This window comes from Syngnathus scovelli, chromosome 5 (assembly GCF_024217435.2).
Source record: "Syngnathus scovelli strain Florida chromosome 5, RoL_Ssco_1.2, whole genome shotgun sequence".
Taxonomy (NCBI): domain Eukaryota; kingdom Metazoa; phylum Chordata; class Actinopteri; order Syngnathiformes; family Syngnathidae; genus Syngnathus; species Syngnathus scovelli.
The window spans coordinates 1,062,046-1,081,466 of record NC_090851.1 but is presented as its reverse complement, the minus strand read 5'-3'; the positions used below and the strand labels follow the sequence as shown (position 1 = coordinate 1,081,466).

At 49.1% G+C, this 19,421-nt stretch overlaps 2 protein-coding genes across 3 annotated transcripts; both read left to right on the top strand.

The window, feature by feature from the left end:
• Positions 1 to 1,478: 1,478 nt before the first annotated feature.
• LOC125969150 (hexokinase-1) lies at positions 1,479 to 9,254 on the top strand. 2 transcript variants are annotated; one of them, XM_049720906.2, is made up of 18 exons: positions 1,479 to 1,754; positions 2,970 to 3,132; positions 3,905 to 4,053; positions 4,374 to 4,493; positions 4,771 to 4,866; positions 4,933 to 5,032; positions 5,104 to 5,287; positions 5,371 to 5,526; positions 5,594 to 5,827; positions 5,893 to 6,197; positions 6,265 to 6,413; positions 6,484 to 6,603; positions 6,662 to 6,757; positions 6,835 to 6,934; positions 7,019 to 7,202; positions 7,277 to 7,432; positions 7,797 to 8,030; positions 8,095 to 9,254. In XM_049720906.2, exons 1-18 carry the CDS (start codon positions 1,692 to 1,694, stop codon positions 8,243 to 8,245), a joined length of 2,760 nt encoding a protein of 919 aa, XP_049576863.1. In that variant the 5' UTR covers positions 1,479 to 1,691; the 3' UTR covers positions 8,246 to 9,254. The 2 variants fall into 2 exon arrangements, with proteins under 2 accessions (XP_049576863.1, XP_049576864.1); XM_049720907.2 differs by lacking the exon at positions 1,479 to 1,754 and adding an exon at positions 1,786 to 1,923.
• Positions 9,255 to 9,400: 146 nt separating this feature from the next.
• On the top strand, positions 9,401 to 18,272 carry zbtb45 (zinc finger and BTB domain containing 45). The gene is made up of 7 exons (XM_049720916.1): positions 9,401 to 9,843; positions 10,526 to 11,420; positions 11,728 to 12,147; positions 12,882 to 13,022; positions 14,188 to 14,328; positions 14,851 to 15,136; positions 15,197 to 18,272. Exons 2-7 carry the CDS (start codon positions 10,776 to 10,778, stop codon positions 15,586 to 15,588), a joined length of 2,025 nt encoding a protein of 674 aa, XP_049576873.1. The 5' UTR covers positions 9,401 to 9,843; positions 10,526 to 10,775; the 3' UTR covers positions 15,589 to 18,272.
• The last annotated feature ends 1,149 nt before the right edge of the window (positions 18,273 to 19,421 follow it).

Here is a 19,421-nt window from a genome sequence, read left to right as displayed (position 1 = left end):
GACAGCCGAAGGGCCCTCGGAGGCTCGCTGTCCCCCATTTCGCAGGGAGGGGGGCGGGGGGGGGGGGGGCGTGTGTTAGTAGTAGTAGTAGTAGTAGTATTTTTTTAAACATATGGAGTATCTCTTGAGTTGTGGAAAAATGTCAACTGCAATTCTCAGGCGACCTTTTGACCCTCCCTTGACCTTTTGCGGCAAATAAAGACATTTCAAACCAACCTCAAAAGTTCATCTAGATATTAGGTAACGAAGATGCTAAAATAAAATAGTTTGTCACTTTTATTAAGGTAGAATCTGGTCTATGATTCCAGTTTCTCTTTTTACATTTATCCCCTTAGAGTTAATGCCTCTGTCATGATGTTCGTGACGACGATGCAAAGCTACAAGCTTGCAGAGTGACCTACAAGTCACGAAAGTCATTCAATAAGCTTTACGATGCAAGTTGGAATCACGGGGGAGTCCAACTGGGCGTGTTGGTTCTTTTATTTCTTTATTTGAAGGAGTGGAGTGTTTACTCACCGTATCAATCCGACACCTTGTTCATTGTCCGAAGAAGTTTGCATTCATCGCTAAGAAGTCACACTCGCTTGACCTTTTACAGATATGAAAAAAAGCAAACTTTGTAGGGAGGGGGGAAAAAAAATCTGAAAAAAAATATTTGTAGAACTTTAGAATATATTCTCAACAAAAATACATTTAATTAAAATTTTTAAAGTACTAGTATATATTATTTCTTGAAAAACAAACCATTTCATGGACAAATTATCATAACATAATATTTCTACATTCCTCCAATTCAAATTGTGCAGTAGACGGTATATGAGATTTTTTTTTATGACAGATAAGGCTGCTCGGAAGTGCGATGGTGACATCACATGATGGTTGCCCTGCCCATCTGCACGTCCGCCCCTGGCTGCCGTGGCAACATGAGAGACGTGCCTACCATGAAGGAGGGGTGTGGGTGGGGGGTATCATCTTATCATTCAAATGCAGCTTCCTGCTCCATGGTGAGAGGGGCCGCTTAGACCTCTCCTCAACCCTTCATTGGTTCCTTCCTCTTCCGTCTTTCCTGCTCGGCCAACCGGGATGCGGCATGGGGGCAGGGCGCCATTACGCAGCTAAGCTGCTGCTGCTTGGGGCATTTCCTCCCCCAAAATAAATAAATAAATAGAGATGTTTTGGGGAAGGAAAAGTTTGAAAATATTTATTTTTCAAGCAGCCAACGTTTACAAGTCATGTCAAATATTTTTTGTCCAACAGTTTCAAAAGTTTAGAAAAAAAATCAATAATTCTCAATGAAAAAAAAAATCTCAGTAACTACTTTTTCATGGGAAAAAAAATCCTATCTGTATTTTTCCAGTCTCTTCCTTTCTGCTTGCCACCATGTCCTTCTTGCTCACTCAGCCAATCAGGACGGCGGATGGGGGCAGGAGCGCCATTCCACGGGCGAGCTGCTACACAGGAAGGAGGGGGGGGGCACAGTGGAACCCCACCCCTCCCACCCCTGCGCGTTATAGTCGCAGACTCGCAGACACGATCGCTGCTGTTCACTTTTCCCTTTTGCCTGTCAGCCTCGCCCACCAGTGGGAAGGAAAAGACGGGACACGAAGACAGGAGGGCGCACAAGCAAGCAGGCGGCTGAGCAGCTTCTTCTCGAGAACCCCGGCAGGCAGCCAGGCAGGCAGGCAGGCAGGATGATTGCGGCTCAGCTCCTGGCCTACTACTTCACCGAGTTGAAGGATGATCAACTCAAAAAGGTAAAAGCGGACGTTGGCGAGGTTGCAACATGCCACTTGCGTCTCACGGCAGCCATGTTACTTGTCGGGTGGGAGGATGCAGGAAGAAGGAGGAGGATGAGCGTGGTAGCGGCGGCTGGAGGTTAGCGGCGTGCCCTTGACACGGACGCCTCCATGACAGCTCCCACAGGTGTCCAACCGGCGTGACTTCCAAATTCTTACCCACGAGCGGCCGCTAACCTTTCCGAGATGTGACCTTGCACAAATTAGCTGGCGGGCAGCTAGCTGCTGTTGCTGGTGTGTGTGATGACAGACCGGCGACATGGATGGAGGCTCGGGGGAGGGCCTTGGACTAGTAAAGTCGGGGGAGGGGGCGGGGGCAGGGAGAGCTCTGACGTCACAGTGCAGTGGGCGCACGTGCGCAGAAAAGAAGTCGTGAAGAAAGCCGCTGAGAGTGATGTCACGGCTGTTTGGGGGGGGGGGGGGGGGGGGCAATTGTTTGCTTTGTGGTGATGCTTCCCAATTTGGTTCTGTTCCCTTGGACTCTTGGGAAAATCCATAGGTCTTGTATAGGGTGGCCAAAAATTATTATTAATTATTAAGACATGAGCTATTGTTGTTTTTGTATTGTTATTTAAATATTTGTATGCATTATAAATCTCTTTTTGTTGTTTATCAATGCAAGTGGCAGAAAAACGATTTCCATTGTGCATTGTGCAAGTCTCAAGTCGGAGCCTTCAAGTTTCAGCCAAGTTCCAAGTTACGTAAAAAAAAAATGAAGCAAGTCACCACAAATTTCAGTCCGGACAAGTCATTACTTTGTGCAAGCAAGTCTTACCTTCTTTTTAAAGGCAGCGTGCTGTATTATTAGGAAGGGTTACTCACTCGGTCATGTGACCTGGTCAACTGGCAGACAGACGTGCAATGTTAATGAGCGTTTAAAAATAGCAGTGCCGCAAAGGTCAGCGTGTGTCACATGACACAACAGCAGCATACCCCGAGAGTTGGCGCTTTGTGTTTTGTCATGATCACAAATGATTTCAGAATTCGTGATGCCTTTGCGTTGAATTCTTGGTTAGTTTGTTTTTCTCGACAAATATGTCTTGTAAAGCACATTTCACAATTATTTGATCCACCTGAAAGCTTTGTAACCTTTGCATCCTGTCAGTGCTGCCCCCGTGTGGTCATGGTGGCTAAGTGACCAATTTTCTGTATCGCTTTTGTGTCCCCGGGCAGATCGACAAGTACCTCTACTCCATGCGGCTCTCTGACGAGACGCTCAAGGACGTCATGAACCGTTTCCGCCGGGAGATGGAGGACGGCCTGGGCCACGGCACCAACCCCACCGCCACGGTCAAGATGCTGCCCACCTTCGTCAGGTCCATCCCTGACGGTTCAGGTAGCATTTAAAAAAAAAAACTTCATTTAGTCATAAGGTTTTTTGATATATCATTAATATGACATCAATTGATTAGAACAAAAAGAAAACGTTCCCATGGCTTTTGTGAAACCAAAATGGCTGACTTCCTGTTCAATTTTGTAAATTGGTCCTTGTTTCATGGATGTATTTTTCTCACATTAGAAGTGGCATTTGTTTTTGTATTGTGAATGTCACAAGTTACAAAGACAAAAAAAAGAATATATTTAACAAAACATGACAAATTTGAAAGCACTAACTGGCCTCAGCCATTGCTGGTATGGACGCTAATCGAGCTAGCTTAGCGTCGACAATCCCAGAGTAGTGATACTTCCGGATCAGAGACGACAAGAAGGATGTTTTCATTTTAGTCCGGTAGAGTCTAGCCCGTCTACCACATACCCCGCAGTTCTAAATTTGGCAGAGTTGCGTTCCACAAGACTTACTTGAGGGCAAGCGACAACAAGGTCAGAAGTTGAGGCAGCCGGAGCGGCGCTTTCCAATGGACAAAGGATGTCAGCGGATCAGCACATTCCCGCCAGCAGATGCAAACTTGGTTCACACCAAACAATGTCCATGAGGCCCCGATCAAAATTCGATTTCACGGCCCTGTCGAGATGCTAAAAATAGCATCAGGTGGCAGCGGCTTGAGGGGACACGCAAAGGGCACGCTTGACAAACATTGAACAGACAAAGCCAGACGGGAAAGAAAGGAATGCGCTTTGTTGATCTGCGTCGAAACGTCTTTTGGCAGAAAAGGGAGATTTCATTGCTCTGGACCTCGGGGGATCCAATTTTCGCATCCTGCGAGTCAAGGTGACCCAGGATAAAAAGCAGCCGGTTCAGATGGAGAGCCAGGTCTACGAGACCCCCGATGACATCATTCACGGCAGCGGGACTCAGGTAAAGCCGAAGTTTGTTAACCCGTGATCATTTTGTTCGGGGATTCTAAGCAAGTACCAATAAAGTTGAGTCGTCGGGTGACATCAGATCCCGCCATGACCTGCGTTGAACTTGCAAGTCGGCGTTGTAACACGATCGCTAAATGACGAACGATCAGCAGATACGCGTTTGTAAAACGCCAGCTGCGCCTAAAATGTAACACGATACGCAAGCCGGGTCGGGAAGTTCGTTACATCTCGTAAGGACGGGTCAAGATTTCAGCAGCCGGTTGACGCTAACCGTAGCCACGTGTCTTCCTTTGTGTCTCGCTCTCTCCGCAGCTCTTTGACCATGTGGCCGATTGCCTGGGCGACTTTATGGAGAAACAAAAGATTAAGGACAAAAAGCTTCCCGTGGGATTCACCTTCTCTTTTCCCTGCGCCCAAACCAAACTGGATGAGGTAAGCGTCTTCTTGCTAGACTACTCCGCCAAAAACAGCCTTAAAAATTTGGAAAGTCCTGACTTGAAGCAAAATTGACTCATAATAATAATAATCATACTAATAAATAAAAAATAAATATATATATATTAATAATAATAATAATAATAAATATTGATTCACAATAATAATAATCATCATCATCATCATAATCATAATAATCATGATAATAATAATGCTAAAATCTTAAGAACTACTTTTGCTACCATATTAAGATTTGTGAGATTTTTATTCACAGGCCGTCTTACTGACATGGACAAAGAAGTTCAAGGCCAGCGGCGTGGAAGGCATGGACGTTGTCAAACTCCTCAACAAGGCCATCAAGAAACAAGGGGTAGGTTCCGCAGAGGCGCCCGACTTTTCACTCCCAGCCGGCTGAACGTCTCCGTCCGCTTGTCAGGACTACGAGGCTGACATCATGGCGGTGGTCAACGACACGGTGGGAACCATGATGACGTGCGGCTTTGACGATCAACGCTGCGAAGTGGGCATCATCATCGGTGAGTCCGACACGGCAGCCTGCCAAGCGGCGGTTTATGACTTGACTCCTCCCACTTTGCTCCGCTTCCAGGAACGGGAACCAACGCCTGCTACATGGAGGAAATGCGTCACATCGACCAGGTGGAGGGCGACGAGGGTCGAATGTGCATCAACACCGAGTGGGGGGCCTTTGGAGACGACGGTTCCTTGGAGGACCTCCGCACCGAGTTTGACCGTGAGATCGACAGGGGCTCCGTCAACCCGGGAAAGCAGCTGTGAGCCTTTTTATTGACTCTGGAGATTCTGGAGAAGGAATGCCTGGTCTGACACCCCGGCCGTGTTTTGTTCCACCACTCAGCTTTGAGAAGATGGCCAGCGGCATGTACATGGGGGAGCTGGTGCGACTCATTCTGGTCAAGATGGCCAAAGAAGGTCTACTCTTTGAAGGACGCATCACACCTGAGCTCCTGACAAAAGGGAAGATTGAGACCAAGCATGTTTCTGCCATTGAAAAGTGAGTACGGTGCGTTCTGACCTTTCATTATTTACCATGGGATCATCTTAAAATTGTCTTCCACCAGGACTAAGGAAGGTCTGAAGAAGTGCATGGAAATCCTAACCAGGCTCGGGGTGGAGCCGTCCGACGAAGACTGCCTGGCCGTGCAGCACGTGTGCACCATCGTGTCCTTCCGCTCGGCCAATCTGATCGCCGCCACCTTGGGCGGCATCCTCGCCCGCCTGAAGGAGAACAAAGGCGTGGCTCGCCTTCGCACCACCGTGGGCATCGACGGCTCTCTCTACAAGATGCACCCTCAGTAAGTGCGAGAACCTCATCGTCGATAATCTTCCGAGCTGAGAATCCAACCATCTGCGTGAGCAGGTACGCCCGGCGTCTGCACAAGATGGTACGCCGCCTGGTGCCGGACTCGGACGTCCGTTTCCTGCTTTCGGAGAGCGGGAGCGGCAAAGGCGCCGCCATGGTGACGGCGGTGGCTTACCGCCTGACGGAGCAGGCTCGGCAGATCCAACAGACCATGGCCGAGTTCCGGCTGGGCAAAGCCCAACTGCTGGAGGTGAAGAAACGCATGCGGGTGGAAATCGAAAGAGGTCTCAGGAAGGACTCGCACCGAGAGGCCACGGTCAAAATGTTGCCCACGTACGTCCGCAGCACACCGGACGGAACAGGTAGATCTTCAAACTCGACCAAGATCTCCTGCCCGCGTGACGACTGAACCGTTTCCTTCCCGTCCAGAAAACGGGGACTTCCTCGCTCTGGATCTTGGTGGGACAAACTTCCGGGTGCTTCTGGTAAAGATTCGCAGCGGGAAGAAGCGCTCGGTAGAGATGCACAACAAAATCTACGCCATTCCCATCGAGGTCATGCAGGGAACGGGAGAGGAGGTAAGAAACGCAACCGGGAATTCTCCTTTCTGGTCTGACGTTTTTTTTTTTTTTTTTCCTTCCCCGACAGCTCTTTGACCACATTGTGCACTGCATCTCGGACTTCCTGGACTACATGGGTATGAAGAGTGCCCGTTTGCCTCTGGGCTTCACCTTCTCCTTCCCTTGCCATCAGACCAGCCTGGACGCTGTGAGTTTGCCAGAAGACCTTTGCCACATCCCTTTGGTCATTGCTTTGCGTTCGGCAGGGAATACTCGTGACCTGGACCAAAGGCTTCAAAGCCACCGACTGCGAGGGTGAAGATGTGGTGGAGCTTCTGAGGGAGGCCATCAAGAGGAAAGAGGTCAAAAATCACTCCTTCAGTCGGATCGTCAGCTGATATTTTAGGTTGTCCCATCGGCATCTTTGATCCTTTCTCAGGAGTTCGAGCTGGACGTGGTTGCAATCGTCAACGACACCGTGGGCACCATGATGACCTGCGCTTATGAGGAACCCACCTGCGAGGTGGGCCTGATTGCAGGCAAGTCACCTTCTGGTTCGAGGACCAAAAGACACGATAATGCCGAGTCATGTTAAAAAAAATATTGACCCCCACCTCCTTCAGGGACGGGCAGCAACGCTTGCTACATGGAGGAGATGAGGAACATTGAGATTGTGGAAGGGAATGAAGGTCGCATGTGCGTCAACATGGAATGGGGAGCCTTTGGAGACAACGGCTGCCTGGACGACATCCGAACCCAGTACGACCAGGCGGTGGACGAGAACTCGCTCAACGAAGGCAAACAAAGGTCACCGTGCTTTTCAGTATCTCACAGTACGTTCAAGTCGACAACACGTCCTCGACAATCTTCTTCTTTTTCAGATACGAGAAGATGTGCAGCGGCATGTACCTGGGAGAGATCGTCAGGCAGATTCTGATCGATCTCACTAAACGTGGATATCTTTTCCGGGGACAGATTTCTGAAACGCTGAAGACTAGAGGCATCTTCGAGACAAAGTTCCTATCTCAGATCGAAAGGTGAGTCATTTCTCAAAGTCCTCAATACGTTTGTGTTGGAACTCAGATGTTGTAGACTTGGGATTCTTTCTCAATACTGCAAAAAATCTTCACATCACTGACTCCATGTCAGGTTCTTCAGGTTTGACTTGGCCCTTGGTCTTAAATATCTCCATCTTGACTTGGGGTCTTAACAAGTTCTCAGCTGCTCCAAGTCTTGTCCTTGATTTGGTCCTGGCTCCATAATGTCTCTAGTCTTGGTTCCACAAAGTTTTGGTCTTCTGGCCTTGGTCTCATCTACTTCAAGTTTTCTTCTTAACTTATTCCCAACTCCTTAAAGGTTTGGATTTGCCTGCTCTTTTGACCCTCCCAACCTTCTCCACAGCGATCGTTTGGCCCTGCTGCAGGTCCGGGCCATCCTGCAGCAGCTGGGGCTGGACAGCACCTGTGACGACAGTATCATCGTCAAGGAGGTTTGCGGTACCGTGTCCCGCCGCGCCGCCCAGATCTGCGGGGCCGGCATGGCGGCGGTGGTGGACAAGATCCGCGAGAACCGCAAACTGGACCACCTTGACGTGACCGTGGGCGTGGACGGAACGCTCTACAAGCTGCACCCACAGTAAGGCAACCTTCTTAAAAACCACTCCAGCCACCTCCTCACCTTATTTCTTCTCCCTCCGCAGCTTTTCCAAGATCTTCCAGCAAACGGTGAAAGAGCTCTCCCCCAAATGCGACGTGACCTTCCTGCTGTCTGAGGACGGCAGCGGCAAGGGGGCGGCTCTCATCACGGCGGTGGGATGCCGTCAGAGGGAGCAGGAAGCTCAGCAACACTGAAGCCCCTTCCCGGATAGTTCGAAAAGAAACTAGCCGCTGCTCCGTGGGCACCTTTCACTCCCCCCCGACAGCCGTGACTCCCCCCTCGCCCTCCCTCCTGGGCAGCGCACAGCAAGCACCTCCAGCTCTGCATATTTATTGTCCCGCACCAGCAGCTTTCTCGTGTTATTCGCTTCTCCTCGGTAGCTTCGTCATTGTCTAAACTCCGTTAGGTGTGTCATATTTGTGTATCGCTAATTTTATTTTTATATGGAGGCAAATATTTATACAGCTGGGGCCATCTGCTAGGATTTTAAACCACAGAGACGAGAAAATGCTTGCACTTTTTATATCGATACACACACACATACACACTCAGACAGGAACCTGAGGCGTTTCCCCAATGTATCTTTCCGAAACGCCGGGCGACAAGGGCTCGCTGCCGAGTCACGGCTGCTTCATTCCTTCCCATCGTGCAAAGTTACCGGACCGGGCAAAGATTGTGCAATCAAGTCGGGGCGACTTGGGACTCCCGTCGACTTAAGCCACCACCGTTTTGGCGACTCGGAAAAACAAAAATAAAAATGACACGGGACTTGTTGGTTAAGACTTGCACATGAGCGACTTGATCCAATCTCTGCTCGTGACCGCTGCTGTGCGTTCTGTCCGTGTCGCTCACGTGTCCAAGTAGCAGGCGGCAAATATTATTCATAGTTTAGAACTCATTTGTGAACTTCTATGCTTTGTTGTTGTGATGAATCCTGCATCTGACCGGGAGGGGTGGAGTATTACTACTGCTGCTGCTGCTGCGAGCGCGCTTTATTGTGTATATTGTGTCAAGTGTGTGTGTGCGTGTGCGCGTGCGTGTGTCGGAGCTGTTCGCTTTCAATGTGTAAAAAGTGTGTGGCGGCTGCATGCCTTACACGCAGACAAAAAAGGGGAAGCACGAGACGTGATCGTTTCGTTTCACACGGAAGAAGACGGTGACAAGTCAGTTCATGATTAAATTCTATTTTGTTGTGGAACAAAAGTCTGCTGTCTCATTCTTAAAGCCTCAAGTCCAGCTAAAATCAAATTGACTAGATAGACTGCTGTTCCAGATGTTTTTCTTTGTCATTCTCGGCTGATGCGTTCACGGACTTTCGAAGCACCTGTCAGAGGTAAGAAATCAAATGACGTATTTTCTTGGTTTCTGCTGTTTTGATCATTTCAACCAATTGTGCATTGAAAATACAGACAAACAAGCAATCGTCTCAACATTTGCGCGTGAAATTGCGTGGGCGTGCGTTTGCAGGTGTTCGTGAACGCGATGCGCACTCCGAAAAGTAGCGCAGTTCTACTTCCAGCCGTCTTGTGAGCATGCGCGTGTTTCTTTGAGCGCTCCGCTTGCTTTCTTTTTTTCCTCCCCCTTCTATTTTTTTCTTGCTGTGGTTTTAACATCACGTCCCTGCTGTGCTGAGTGTGTGGGCGTGCATGTGTTTGTTTCCAGCCCTCACCACCACCACCACCATCAGGCGGGCAGCTCTCAACTGCGGGCTTTCTTGCTGCATCCACCCCGCCGAAGCAACAAAACGAAAATAAAAGACACAAGAGTTCCCAAGTGTCAGCGCACGTCTCAGGTATGCAGTTGGATTGTAACATCGTGCGTGCATGCCTTGCGCGTTTGTATTTGGCGGTGACGTTGCTACGCCGTGCAGAAAAATATGCAGTAGCTCATTAGCTCGACATGCTAACGTGGTTAGCTAGGCGCTTAGCATGTAGCTAGGTTAAAGAACGTGGAAAGGGCGGGGGGTGCCAAACGAGCTAGGATAGCCGCTTAAATTAGGAACTTTGTCTGACACCCGCGTACATTTACCGAGATTTATTTGTCGAGTCGATTGGAAATCTTTTTTGTTTTTCAGTGCATTTCTGCGCGGCTAACATCACCAGCTAGCGCCGAGCTATCCTTGGCTACGTCACTCGGGTATTGACTTCAGACTACCTGCTCCATGACGTCACTCCCAGTCAAACTGCAGCCGCCTCTTTTGACTAGGACATATTGTACAAACTTTTCTTGTTGCTATCACATTTGGAAAATGTTCAAAACTTCCTTGCAAAAAGAAATCAGTTTGTGACTTGACTCTAATTAAAATGTAAAATTCTGCCACAACATTTAACGCCTTTCAATGGAGATGGCGCCCCCTCCCTTTTTTTTTTTTTTTTGGCCCGTGTCCATTTTCTGTAGTGACCCGTGTTTTGAGTACTGCTTAATGTCCTATTTACAAAAATGCAAAAGTGATTTTGTCTTTTCAACCTAAACAGAAAGAGTGAAAATCCAAAGTTCTGACCACGGACCTGGCTCCAGAGGACGGCAACAGCAGCAGCAGCTCGCCTGGCTCAGCGGCACCCGCCCCCATGTCTCTTTGAGTCGGGACCCGGCCCCACCGTGGCCCATGCGCTGTACCCGTTTCCCTCCCCGTCCTCCTCCTCCCGCAAGCTGACGCAGAACCCCAGGCACCTCCCTCCCCTCCCCCACCCCCACTCGGTCGCCGGCGACTCGCCGCCGCCCGCCATGGCGCCCGGCACCGAGACGGTCCACTACATCCACCTGCACAACTCCAGCCAGTCAGTGCTGGAGGCCCTGCGCACCCAACGGCGCGAGGGCCTCTTCTGCGACGTGACGGTGCGCATCCACGACGCCTCGTTGCGGGCCCACGCCTGCGTCCTGGCGGCCGGCAGCCCCTTCTTCCAAGACAAGTTGCTCCTGGGCCACTCGGAGATTTCCGTGCCACCCCTGGTTCCTGCCGAAACGGTCAAGCAGCTGGTGGACTTTATGTACAGCGGCTCGCTGGTGGTGCTCCAGTCACAGGCGCTCTGCATCCTCACCGCCGCCAGCATCCTGCAGATCAAGACGGTTATCGACGAGTGCACGCAGATTATCTCGCAGAGGAAGGCGGCAAGTGCCGCCGCTGCGGCGGCCGCGGCCGCAGCTGCCGCGGCAGCCGGCGGAGGGATGCTGGGCGGCGTCCTCCCCAAGCAAGAGGAGCGTGGTGGTGGTGGCGGCGGCGGGGGGAAAGGGAGGGAGAGCGGCGGGAGCTGCTCAGGCGGCGGCAGCGGAGGATACTCCAACTTCCCCAACTTCATGGTGGAGTGCAACGCCAGTAATATGGGCGGAGAGAGCGGGCCCGGCCCCAGGGTTCCGTCGCAAGTATGGAAAGTATGGAACTTGATGATTTTAAATTTCCAACCTTGGAAAATGGATGGAGGATGTAAACAGTTGTATATTCAAATGTTACACTGAATTGCAAAAAGTTTTTTCTCCACATTGATAAGTGCAATTCCACTGATTAGCTCGACTAAACATTTTTTTCCTCAAGCACAAAAAATCTTGAATTTAAATAAATGAACATTTTCAACTTAATTAATATAAGTTAAATATTATTTCATCCATGCATTATCCTAATGGCTTCTTTATTTTTTCAACAGTATGTATGGATTTTTGATATTCTCCTCGGCATATGTAGGAACCCTGCGGCCCCATGGAGCAGGCCAACAATCTGATGGCGCTGGGCGACATGGGCGCGGCGGCGTCCCTGTGCGGAGGCGGCGGCGAGGCTCTGGGCGGCGGCCTCATGAAGCAGAGCCCCAGCTGCACGCAGGACGTTCGCTACAAGCTACGCGACCTGCTGGCGCAGACTGCCGACAACGGGGGCGCCGCCCAAGCCGGCAGCCTGTCGGCGAGCTGCAGCTCCGGCGTGGGCAGCGTAGACAGCGTCGGGAGGGACAGTCTCCGCGGCAACGCCACCGACCTCTCCGACGACCTGGTGGGCATGGAGCACTTCAGTGAGGAGGAGGATTTGGACGGCAGGGAGCGCGGCAGAGACGGAGACCGGGACAGGGGGGCCGGACACAGCCGCAAGCAGAGGCAGCCGCTCAGACTACAGGTCAGTGTGCCTCACTGCTGCTGAATTTAAAAAGTGCAAATTTGCAAAGTCGACAAATTCCTTGATATGCTTTTTGTGCTAGTCAAATTCTTTTTAAGGATTTTTAACACGCACAACGTTGAGCATCATGATTTCATGCCCTTTGGCAGACTGCCCCTCCTATGGCCACTTTAGCCACCGGGGGCAGTATAACACAAGTGTAATATGTCATGTAAATAAAACGCAGCACATGAAGAATATTGGTGGGCAAATGTTTTTGTCTCTGCATGTGTTGCTGCACCGTCTTTGAACTTTCCAACGACCATCACAACATCAATGCTCGTTTCCTCAGCCCTTCTCTGGTTTTGCATCACATGTTAGCATTAGGCTAGGTTGAAAAACTCATTTATTTTATTTTATTTTTTATTTTTAACACACAACTATCTGTCCCTAAGTACAGAGCGTGAGTACTGTTGCTACCTCGGGTGTGGGTGTAGGGATGGTAAAGGGGGGGGGTTATGGGGAAGGGTTGCCATGGTTACAGCTTTCAGGCATGCAGAGCTGCATCGCTTGGCTTTTCTTTGCTTTTGCCTCCTCTCGTACTGCATTGGCGCACATGACTGACATGTTGGTGCACCAGTGCGCCTCCTCCACCGAAAGCCATGGACGTCTGCTTGCTCACCGTAGGTCCTTAATAGACATTAACAGAACACCCCCCCCTTCTCCCCCGATGTCATCGACGTGCTCCGTTCCAGGTGCTGGGAGGCGGAGGCGAGGGCGTGGTGGTGAAAGACGAGGGCGCGCAGGACGCCGACGGGACGGCCTTCGCCCTGGAGGACGGCCGGCGGGACGGTGAGCAGGGAGGACCCCAGGGAGCCATGGCGGGCTTCGGACAGGTGAGTTGAAACAGCGGGGGGAAAGCGTTAGCGGCGGGGTTCATTTGGAATGTGAGGCGTGTTCATGCAACAGACTGCATGAGGAGAACACAGCTTGTGCAAACATTATGGAACAGACAATGAGTCACACCATGCTACAGCAACCCCCTCCCACCCCACCCCCTCCTCTCCCCGCCAAATCTAAATAGACTTCCCTTATATGAACAGTGGCTGCTATGCACTGCGTCAAAAAGCTAATAGATTTCTTTGAGCAAACCTTTCATTGAAAAATGATTCCAACTATTTCCCTTAATCCTCCTACCCAATTGTTAATTTATTAGCACGATTTGTCGTTTGTGCCATCAGATGTTGTAAAATGATTTTAGTACATATTACTAAACTGACATTGACCAAAAGGTGGCGCTAACGACCAGCTACCTCGGTGCCCCTTTTACAGAAAAGTTTTAGACGCATGTGGAGTGGAACTGAACCGACTCGCTAATCCTTCAACAGTCATTACACGTCGTGCGAATGTGGAGCACGTGTTGCGTGGTCCACGTGAGAAGATGTGATGTCACGGGCTGCTGCAGCAAACGCCGTCATTAGGGCTGCTAGTCGTTTCCCGGGAGGCAAATGTTTGACACCACATCGGAAGAACCTGTGTGACCAGGAGGGTTAGGGTTTGTCAAACCCCTCCCCTCCCCCCAGCGTCGCAAGCTTTGCTATGTTTATGTCTGTTTTTTCCACAATCACCTCATCTCAACGATAGCGTGCCTCTCCTTTGAAACGAGCGTGACGCTTTCATGATTTACTGCGGCCTGCGTGACTCTTTGACGCGGAGGGGACTCGTTGCGATGGCGGGGGAACCGCCACGACTGACAAGTTAATTGCCTGCCGGCGGCTTGGGATCCTAAAAAGACAGCCGGCGATGCGGCCCGACCAGTCTAACGACTGTATTCTTTCCGACCTATGCGTTGGACGTTTTGTGGTGTTCATAATCCTCGTTAAAAAAAATAAGAAAACATTCCAGTGATGCGAAGTGAAAAGTAAAAGCCGGTCTTAAGACTTGAGCGTGTGACAGCGCCGCACAGACAAGGAGCGCTGCACTCATGGAGGTGAGCGTTCTCACGCCCGGGCGAAAAGGAGCCGCACGGTTTATGCCGATCGCCTTTTTTTTGTCTTCTAGGACTTCTACGACGAGCAGGGCGTCTTCACCGAGAGCTTCTGGACGCAGAGCGAGCCTCCTCAAGCCATGGGGTTTAATCCCAGAGGACGGGTCAGCAAGCCTCTGACTCCGCCCCCGACCTCACAGTCCATCAATAACCAGGTATGTGCGTGTTTTGTCACCATTGGAGGTTTTGGACTTGGAATGTGTCGCGTTTGGAACACGATAGGACACGCTGGCGCCTCGAAACACGCTCATGCCATTAATCCCTTTGAGCCTGCCACGATTAGGCATTGTTTTTTTTGTTTTTTTTATCAATTGGCCAATTAATCGGTTATAAGAATTTTAGTCTGCCAAATAAAATTAAATTGAATTAATCGATTAAAGTAAAAAAACATGATTAATTTTAAATTTAAAAATTAATTAATAAAATTAATCAGTTCAGACTTTTAGTCCGCCAAATTAAAACATGCAGAAATGATACGATTACAAAAATGTAATTAAATGTAAAAAAACAAATGTTGCTTCTGTTGGTTGGACATGGCGCTGCTTCCTTATCAAGGACAAGCGTGCCCTCGTGATTTTTAATGAAGGAAAAGAGTCGTCAATAAATGGATTGAACAGCAATATTACGTGAACGAGCCTCAATCTCACCAGACGCTCGCTCGCTCGCTCGCCACGCAGCTTCTTTTCCAGTACCCGGTCAGCCAGTCGCAGCCGCAGCCGTTCTACATGGGCGGGATGGACACCATGGCGGGGGCGGAGCCCAACCAACAGGCGCCGCCGCCGCCGGCCCCCATGACACCGGTGCCGCCCCCCGCCACCAACACGGCCGCCGCCGTGCCCGCCGCCTGCTCTTCGGGCCCCTCGCCTTCCTCCCAAGGATCCGAGACCTCCTTTGACTGCACGCACTGTGGCAAATCGTTACGTTCCAGGAAGAATTACAGCAAGCACATGTTCATCCACTCCGGTAAGTTCCCGTGGCGTGACCACGTGACGCACGTGGCTAATTGCACGTATCCGCCCGCAGGTCAAAAACCTCACCAGTGCTCCATCTGCTGGCGCTCCTTCTCCCTGCGCGACTACCTCCTCAAGCACATGGTGGTGCACACGGGCGTGCGGGCCTTCCAGTGCACCATGTGCGGCAAGCGCTTCACGCAGAAGAGCTCGCTCAACGTGCACATGCGCACGCACCGCGCCGAGCGCACCTTCCAGTGCAACGTGTGCCAGCGGGCCTTCACCCACCGCACCCTGCTGGAGCGCCACGCCCTGCAGCACGCCGCGCCCGGACGCGCCGCCGACATGACCTCGCCCGCCAAGCGTAGCCCTCCCACCATGGGGGGGCCCTCAGGTATGGCCGGGGCGGCCGGCATGGTGGGCGGCATGGCCAACATGCCGGGCCACGGCGCCGTGTCCAACTAGAGCCGCCGGCGAGGGGGGCGTGGCGCCGGGACGGCGGAGGTGGGGGGCACCGTTCACGTGACTTGACTCTAGTCGGCGGTTTTGACACTCGGAACTTGCGTGGCTATAAATTTGACTTGGCTAAATGATTCCCAACTTTTATTTTTCTATTAGAAAAAATCATGGCACACCACCATAAAAAAGGTTTTTGCCATTGCATGTGAAGAGAATTTTTTTTTCTTCTTTTTTTTTTGGGGGGGGGGTTTGCAGATGTTACTACTCTTTGTGCAAGATTGTTCGACTTGACTCGAATTCAACGTGGACTCGACTCGCTTGACTCTGACCACGGTAACTTGGGACTGACTCACCCACTGTACAATTGGCACATTTCTGACTTAGTCCCACCTCCGCCGAATAGTCCGGAAACTTCCAACGGGGCTCCTGCAGAGGCTCTTTTGGAACCCAACGCACAACTCGTCAGTACCGTATTTCCTCATCCTTGCTCTACTGAGCCTTCACGGCTAACAACCTCACAGTATTAACCTACACTTGAACGCTTCCGCAAAAAAACAAAAAAAAGCCTCTGCAGGAGCGCTGTCCGGACCAAGCCCCGGGCCAGTCCTCGTAGGCGGCTTGGATGGGTGCATTGAGGGTGGGTGTTACGGGTGGGGGTGGGGTGGGTGTTATCGGGTGGTGGTCTTGGGGAGGTCTTGGAGAAAGCTCCTGAGGAAGTTGGAAAGGTTTCATTCACAAGCACTTCATTTGCTCCGAAAACTTGACAGTGGATCCACAGCATGCTGGAGTGATTCGGAACCTCAAGTGAGAGCTCCTCAAAGGCCAAAATAGTAGCTGTGCCCCATTTTAGCCTTGCTATTATGTAGCCAAGCTTGCTAGCTAATGATAGCGTTACTCACGTTACTCATTACTAAGATTATATTTGGTTTTGGATTTTTGAAAATTCAGTCCAGTTTGACTTGGCAATGTGAGATTTGGTGGACTTCCCCCTCCCCCTAATTAGACCCCGAAACCAGTTTCCCCATAACGGCATGAAATTTGATACACATTTTCCATCAAGAGTAGACCCACCAAATATTTGGTTGATTTTTTTTTTCGTCAATTTTTCACTGACATCTTTTTAGGGGTGCTCTCGACTTGAATGAATTGACTGTGAATGAAACCCAGGGTGGAGTCGAAATGAAATTCACCTTCATCCATTAAGACACTTTGGGTCACAGTTCCTTCGGGCGTCTACCGGCTGCCCCCCGCAATCAAATACCTCGAAATAGGATGGACTCCAAATTAGGAAATGTTTGGGAAACATTTCAAGCGTATATTACACACACACACACACACACACATACACACATAGCTACAATTACCTCGGTGGTCCAAAGACAGGCTTTTTTGTGTCATATTTGAAGCTACAACCGTTAAAGCTTAAAAGATGGATCCGTTTACATTTGAAATGTTTCATACTTCGGTGTAAAAAAAAAAAAAAAAAAAAAATGGCGGTGGAAGCGCTCACTTTAAAAGCGCGCTCACTTTGTTCTTTGTTGCTCCTGTGATGCAGAAGTGTAAAAAAAAAAAAAAAAATGCTTTTAATGTAAAAGAGCCATTGAGAGGAAGTGAAAGTTGGTGGGAAAACTTTGACAAATCATTGATTTCTATCAGGATTTTATAAATATATATACATATATTATAAAAAAATAAAAAAATGAATGTTTGGTTGTGTTTCGGGGCTTCTCAATGTTGGTTGCTCTTCTCACGGCACAAAATAATTTGTAACCATTTTTTTTTTAGTCAAACTAAAACGGAATCATGAAATTGTACAATCACCCCTCAAAGAGTTTTTGACTAAGGTAAAAAAAATATGGTGATAATGTGATGTTATCACGTAAATATTTATTGCAATTTGATCTCTATGCACACTTAAGTTTGCACATCCTGTTTCTTAGAGCTAGATGTCGTCGTCCCCCCCTCAAATATTTGGCCTCTTTTTATTTTTTTGGTTCCTCCCCCTTCGGCGCAGCTCCTCGCCAAACTAGAATCCAAATTGTTTTCGTAGACCTCACTCGAAAGATTTGACATGAAATGTCCTTGAATTGCGGCAAAGATGACGAGTGAGCACGAGCGCTCGTGGAATAAGCTCAAAATGTCCACGCCAAACCTCTGGTGCTTTTTTTTTCTTTTTTGTTGTTGTCCATGTTGTTGTTTGTATTCTCTCTCTGGACATATTTACCTCATTTTGCCAGCTGCCAACAAGACGCAGGCGGCGCACTGCTCAGTCCACTTAAGTGTTTTTGAAATTTATTTTTTTGGTTTTTGTTGGATTTCTCCTCAGCGGCAGAAGTGGTTGTGATGCATTCAAGGACCCGTGTACAGTACTGTAACATGTCGGCGCTTTGTGACGTACTGTGTGATGCTTTTTCTGTTCTTTTTTTCTTCTTCTGGGATCTTTTCTAGAGGAAATCCTCTCTGACGAGCAGTGGCGGTTTTATAAACTTGTCATCCTTAAAAAAAAAAAAAAAAGCTGAAAAAGAAAATGCAAGCTGATTTTTTTTGTGTACGACAAAGGCTAAGAGGCATGATTTTAACCTTTTTCTGACAACTTGTAGATGTTGTAGTCGATGACTTTAATTGAATTTGAAAACTGATTGAGTGATTTCAAGGATTTCTTTCTCCAATTAAACGTCTTCTATGACTGATTTCGCTCCCTGTTATTTTTTTTCGTTTGTGTGACTTGGACAAAAAAAAAACAATTTTTTGGGGGGCGTTATAGAAAAGAACCGCATTTTATTTTAATTAACCTGAATTGTCAATTAATATTTCAGCCTCTAATCTTGACCTTCTCCCCGAAGCTGTCCAGATCTGAAATGTAAAGCGTCACAACGGCGCCCTCTTCAGGTGTCTGGTAGTCAGTACAGCGTTTGACAAACCAGAATTTTACAGGCAAGCTGTTGGAAAGTATTGTTAACGTGGATTTCAGTCGATGGCAGTAAATGCTTCTCTTCCATCGACCAATTATTATTTATTTTTTTGCTTTGCTGTCAAAGTGAACAGTATCACCGTTTCTAACAAGTTAATTTATTCCCAAAAAAAGCAAAGCCTGTAGAGTGCCACCATGTTTGAACTTTTGTTTTTTGTCTTAGTCCATCTGCTGGCGGCCAACATCTGTCATGCTTTTTTTTTTTTTTTACTACTCCCGGCGTGCTGAGGTTCGAGCCGGGGGCCTTTTGTGAGTGGCGCCATTGTGTGGGCCTCCATTGTGTGTGTGTGTGTGTTTGTGAGAAATGATTTGCAGACATTTGGGCTTCCTCTGAGATTGTGAAAATGAAAATTGTCTCTATGTATTTCATACATTATGACATCCTTCTTACGTGAAAAATAATTTGCAATTTTGTCCATTTCAGTCAACTAGTGTTTGTGAAGCGCTAAGGAGCGTCGGACATGTGAAGCACCGCTCAGAAGTAAGCTGTAAGGTAAGAAAAATTCATCTTTCCCAAAAAGTTTTTCCAGTTTCTGCCAACTATGTCCATCAATCTTGAAGGCCAAAAAGAAACCCAAAACTTTTTTAAAACTTTTACTTTCTTTTTAGTTCTCTGGCTGACGTTTCTTCCCATTTGAGAAGCTGGACCATTGTTGGTGTTAAATGTAGCAGCGGGAGCGACATTGTCGTGCATGAATAGACACCCCCCCCCCCACACACACACACACACACACACACACACACATACACGCTCACACTTTTCTGTCTCCAAGGAGACACTTTCAAGTCGGGGTGGCAGCCAACAGTGCATCCATTCAAATGGCCGCCGCGGGGTTGACAACAGATTGAGGCCACACCACACCACACC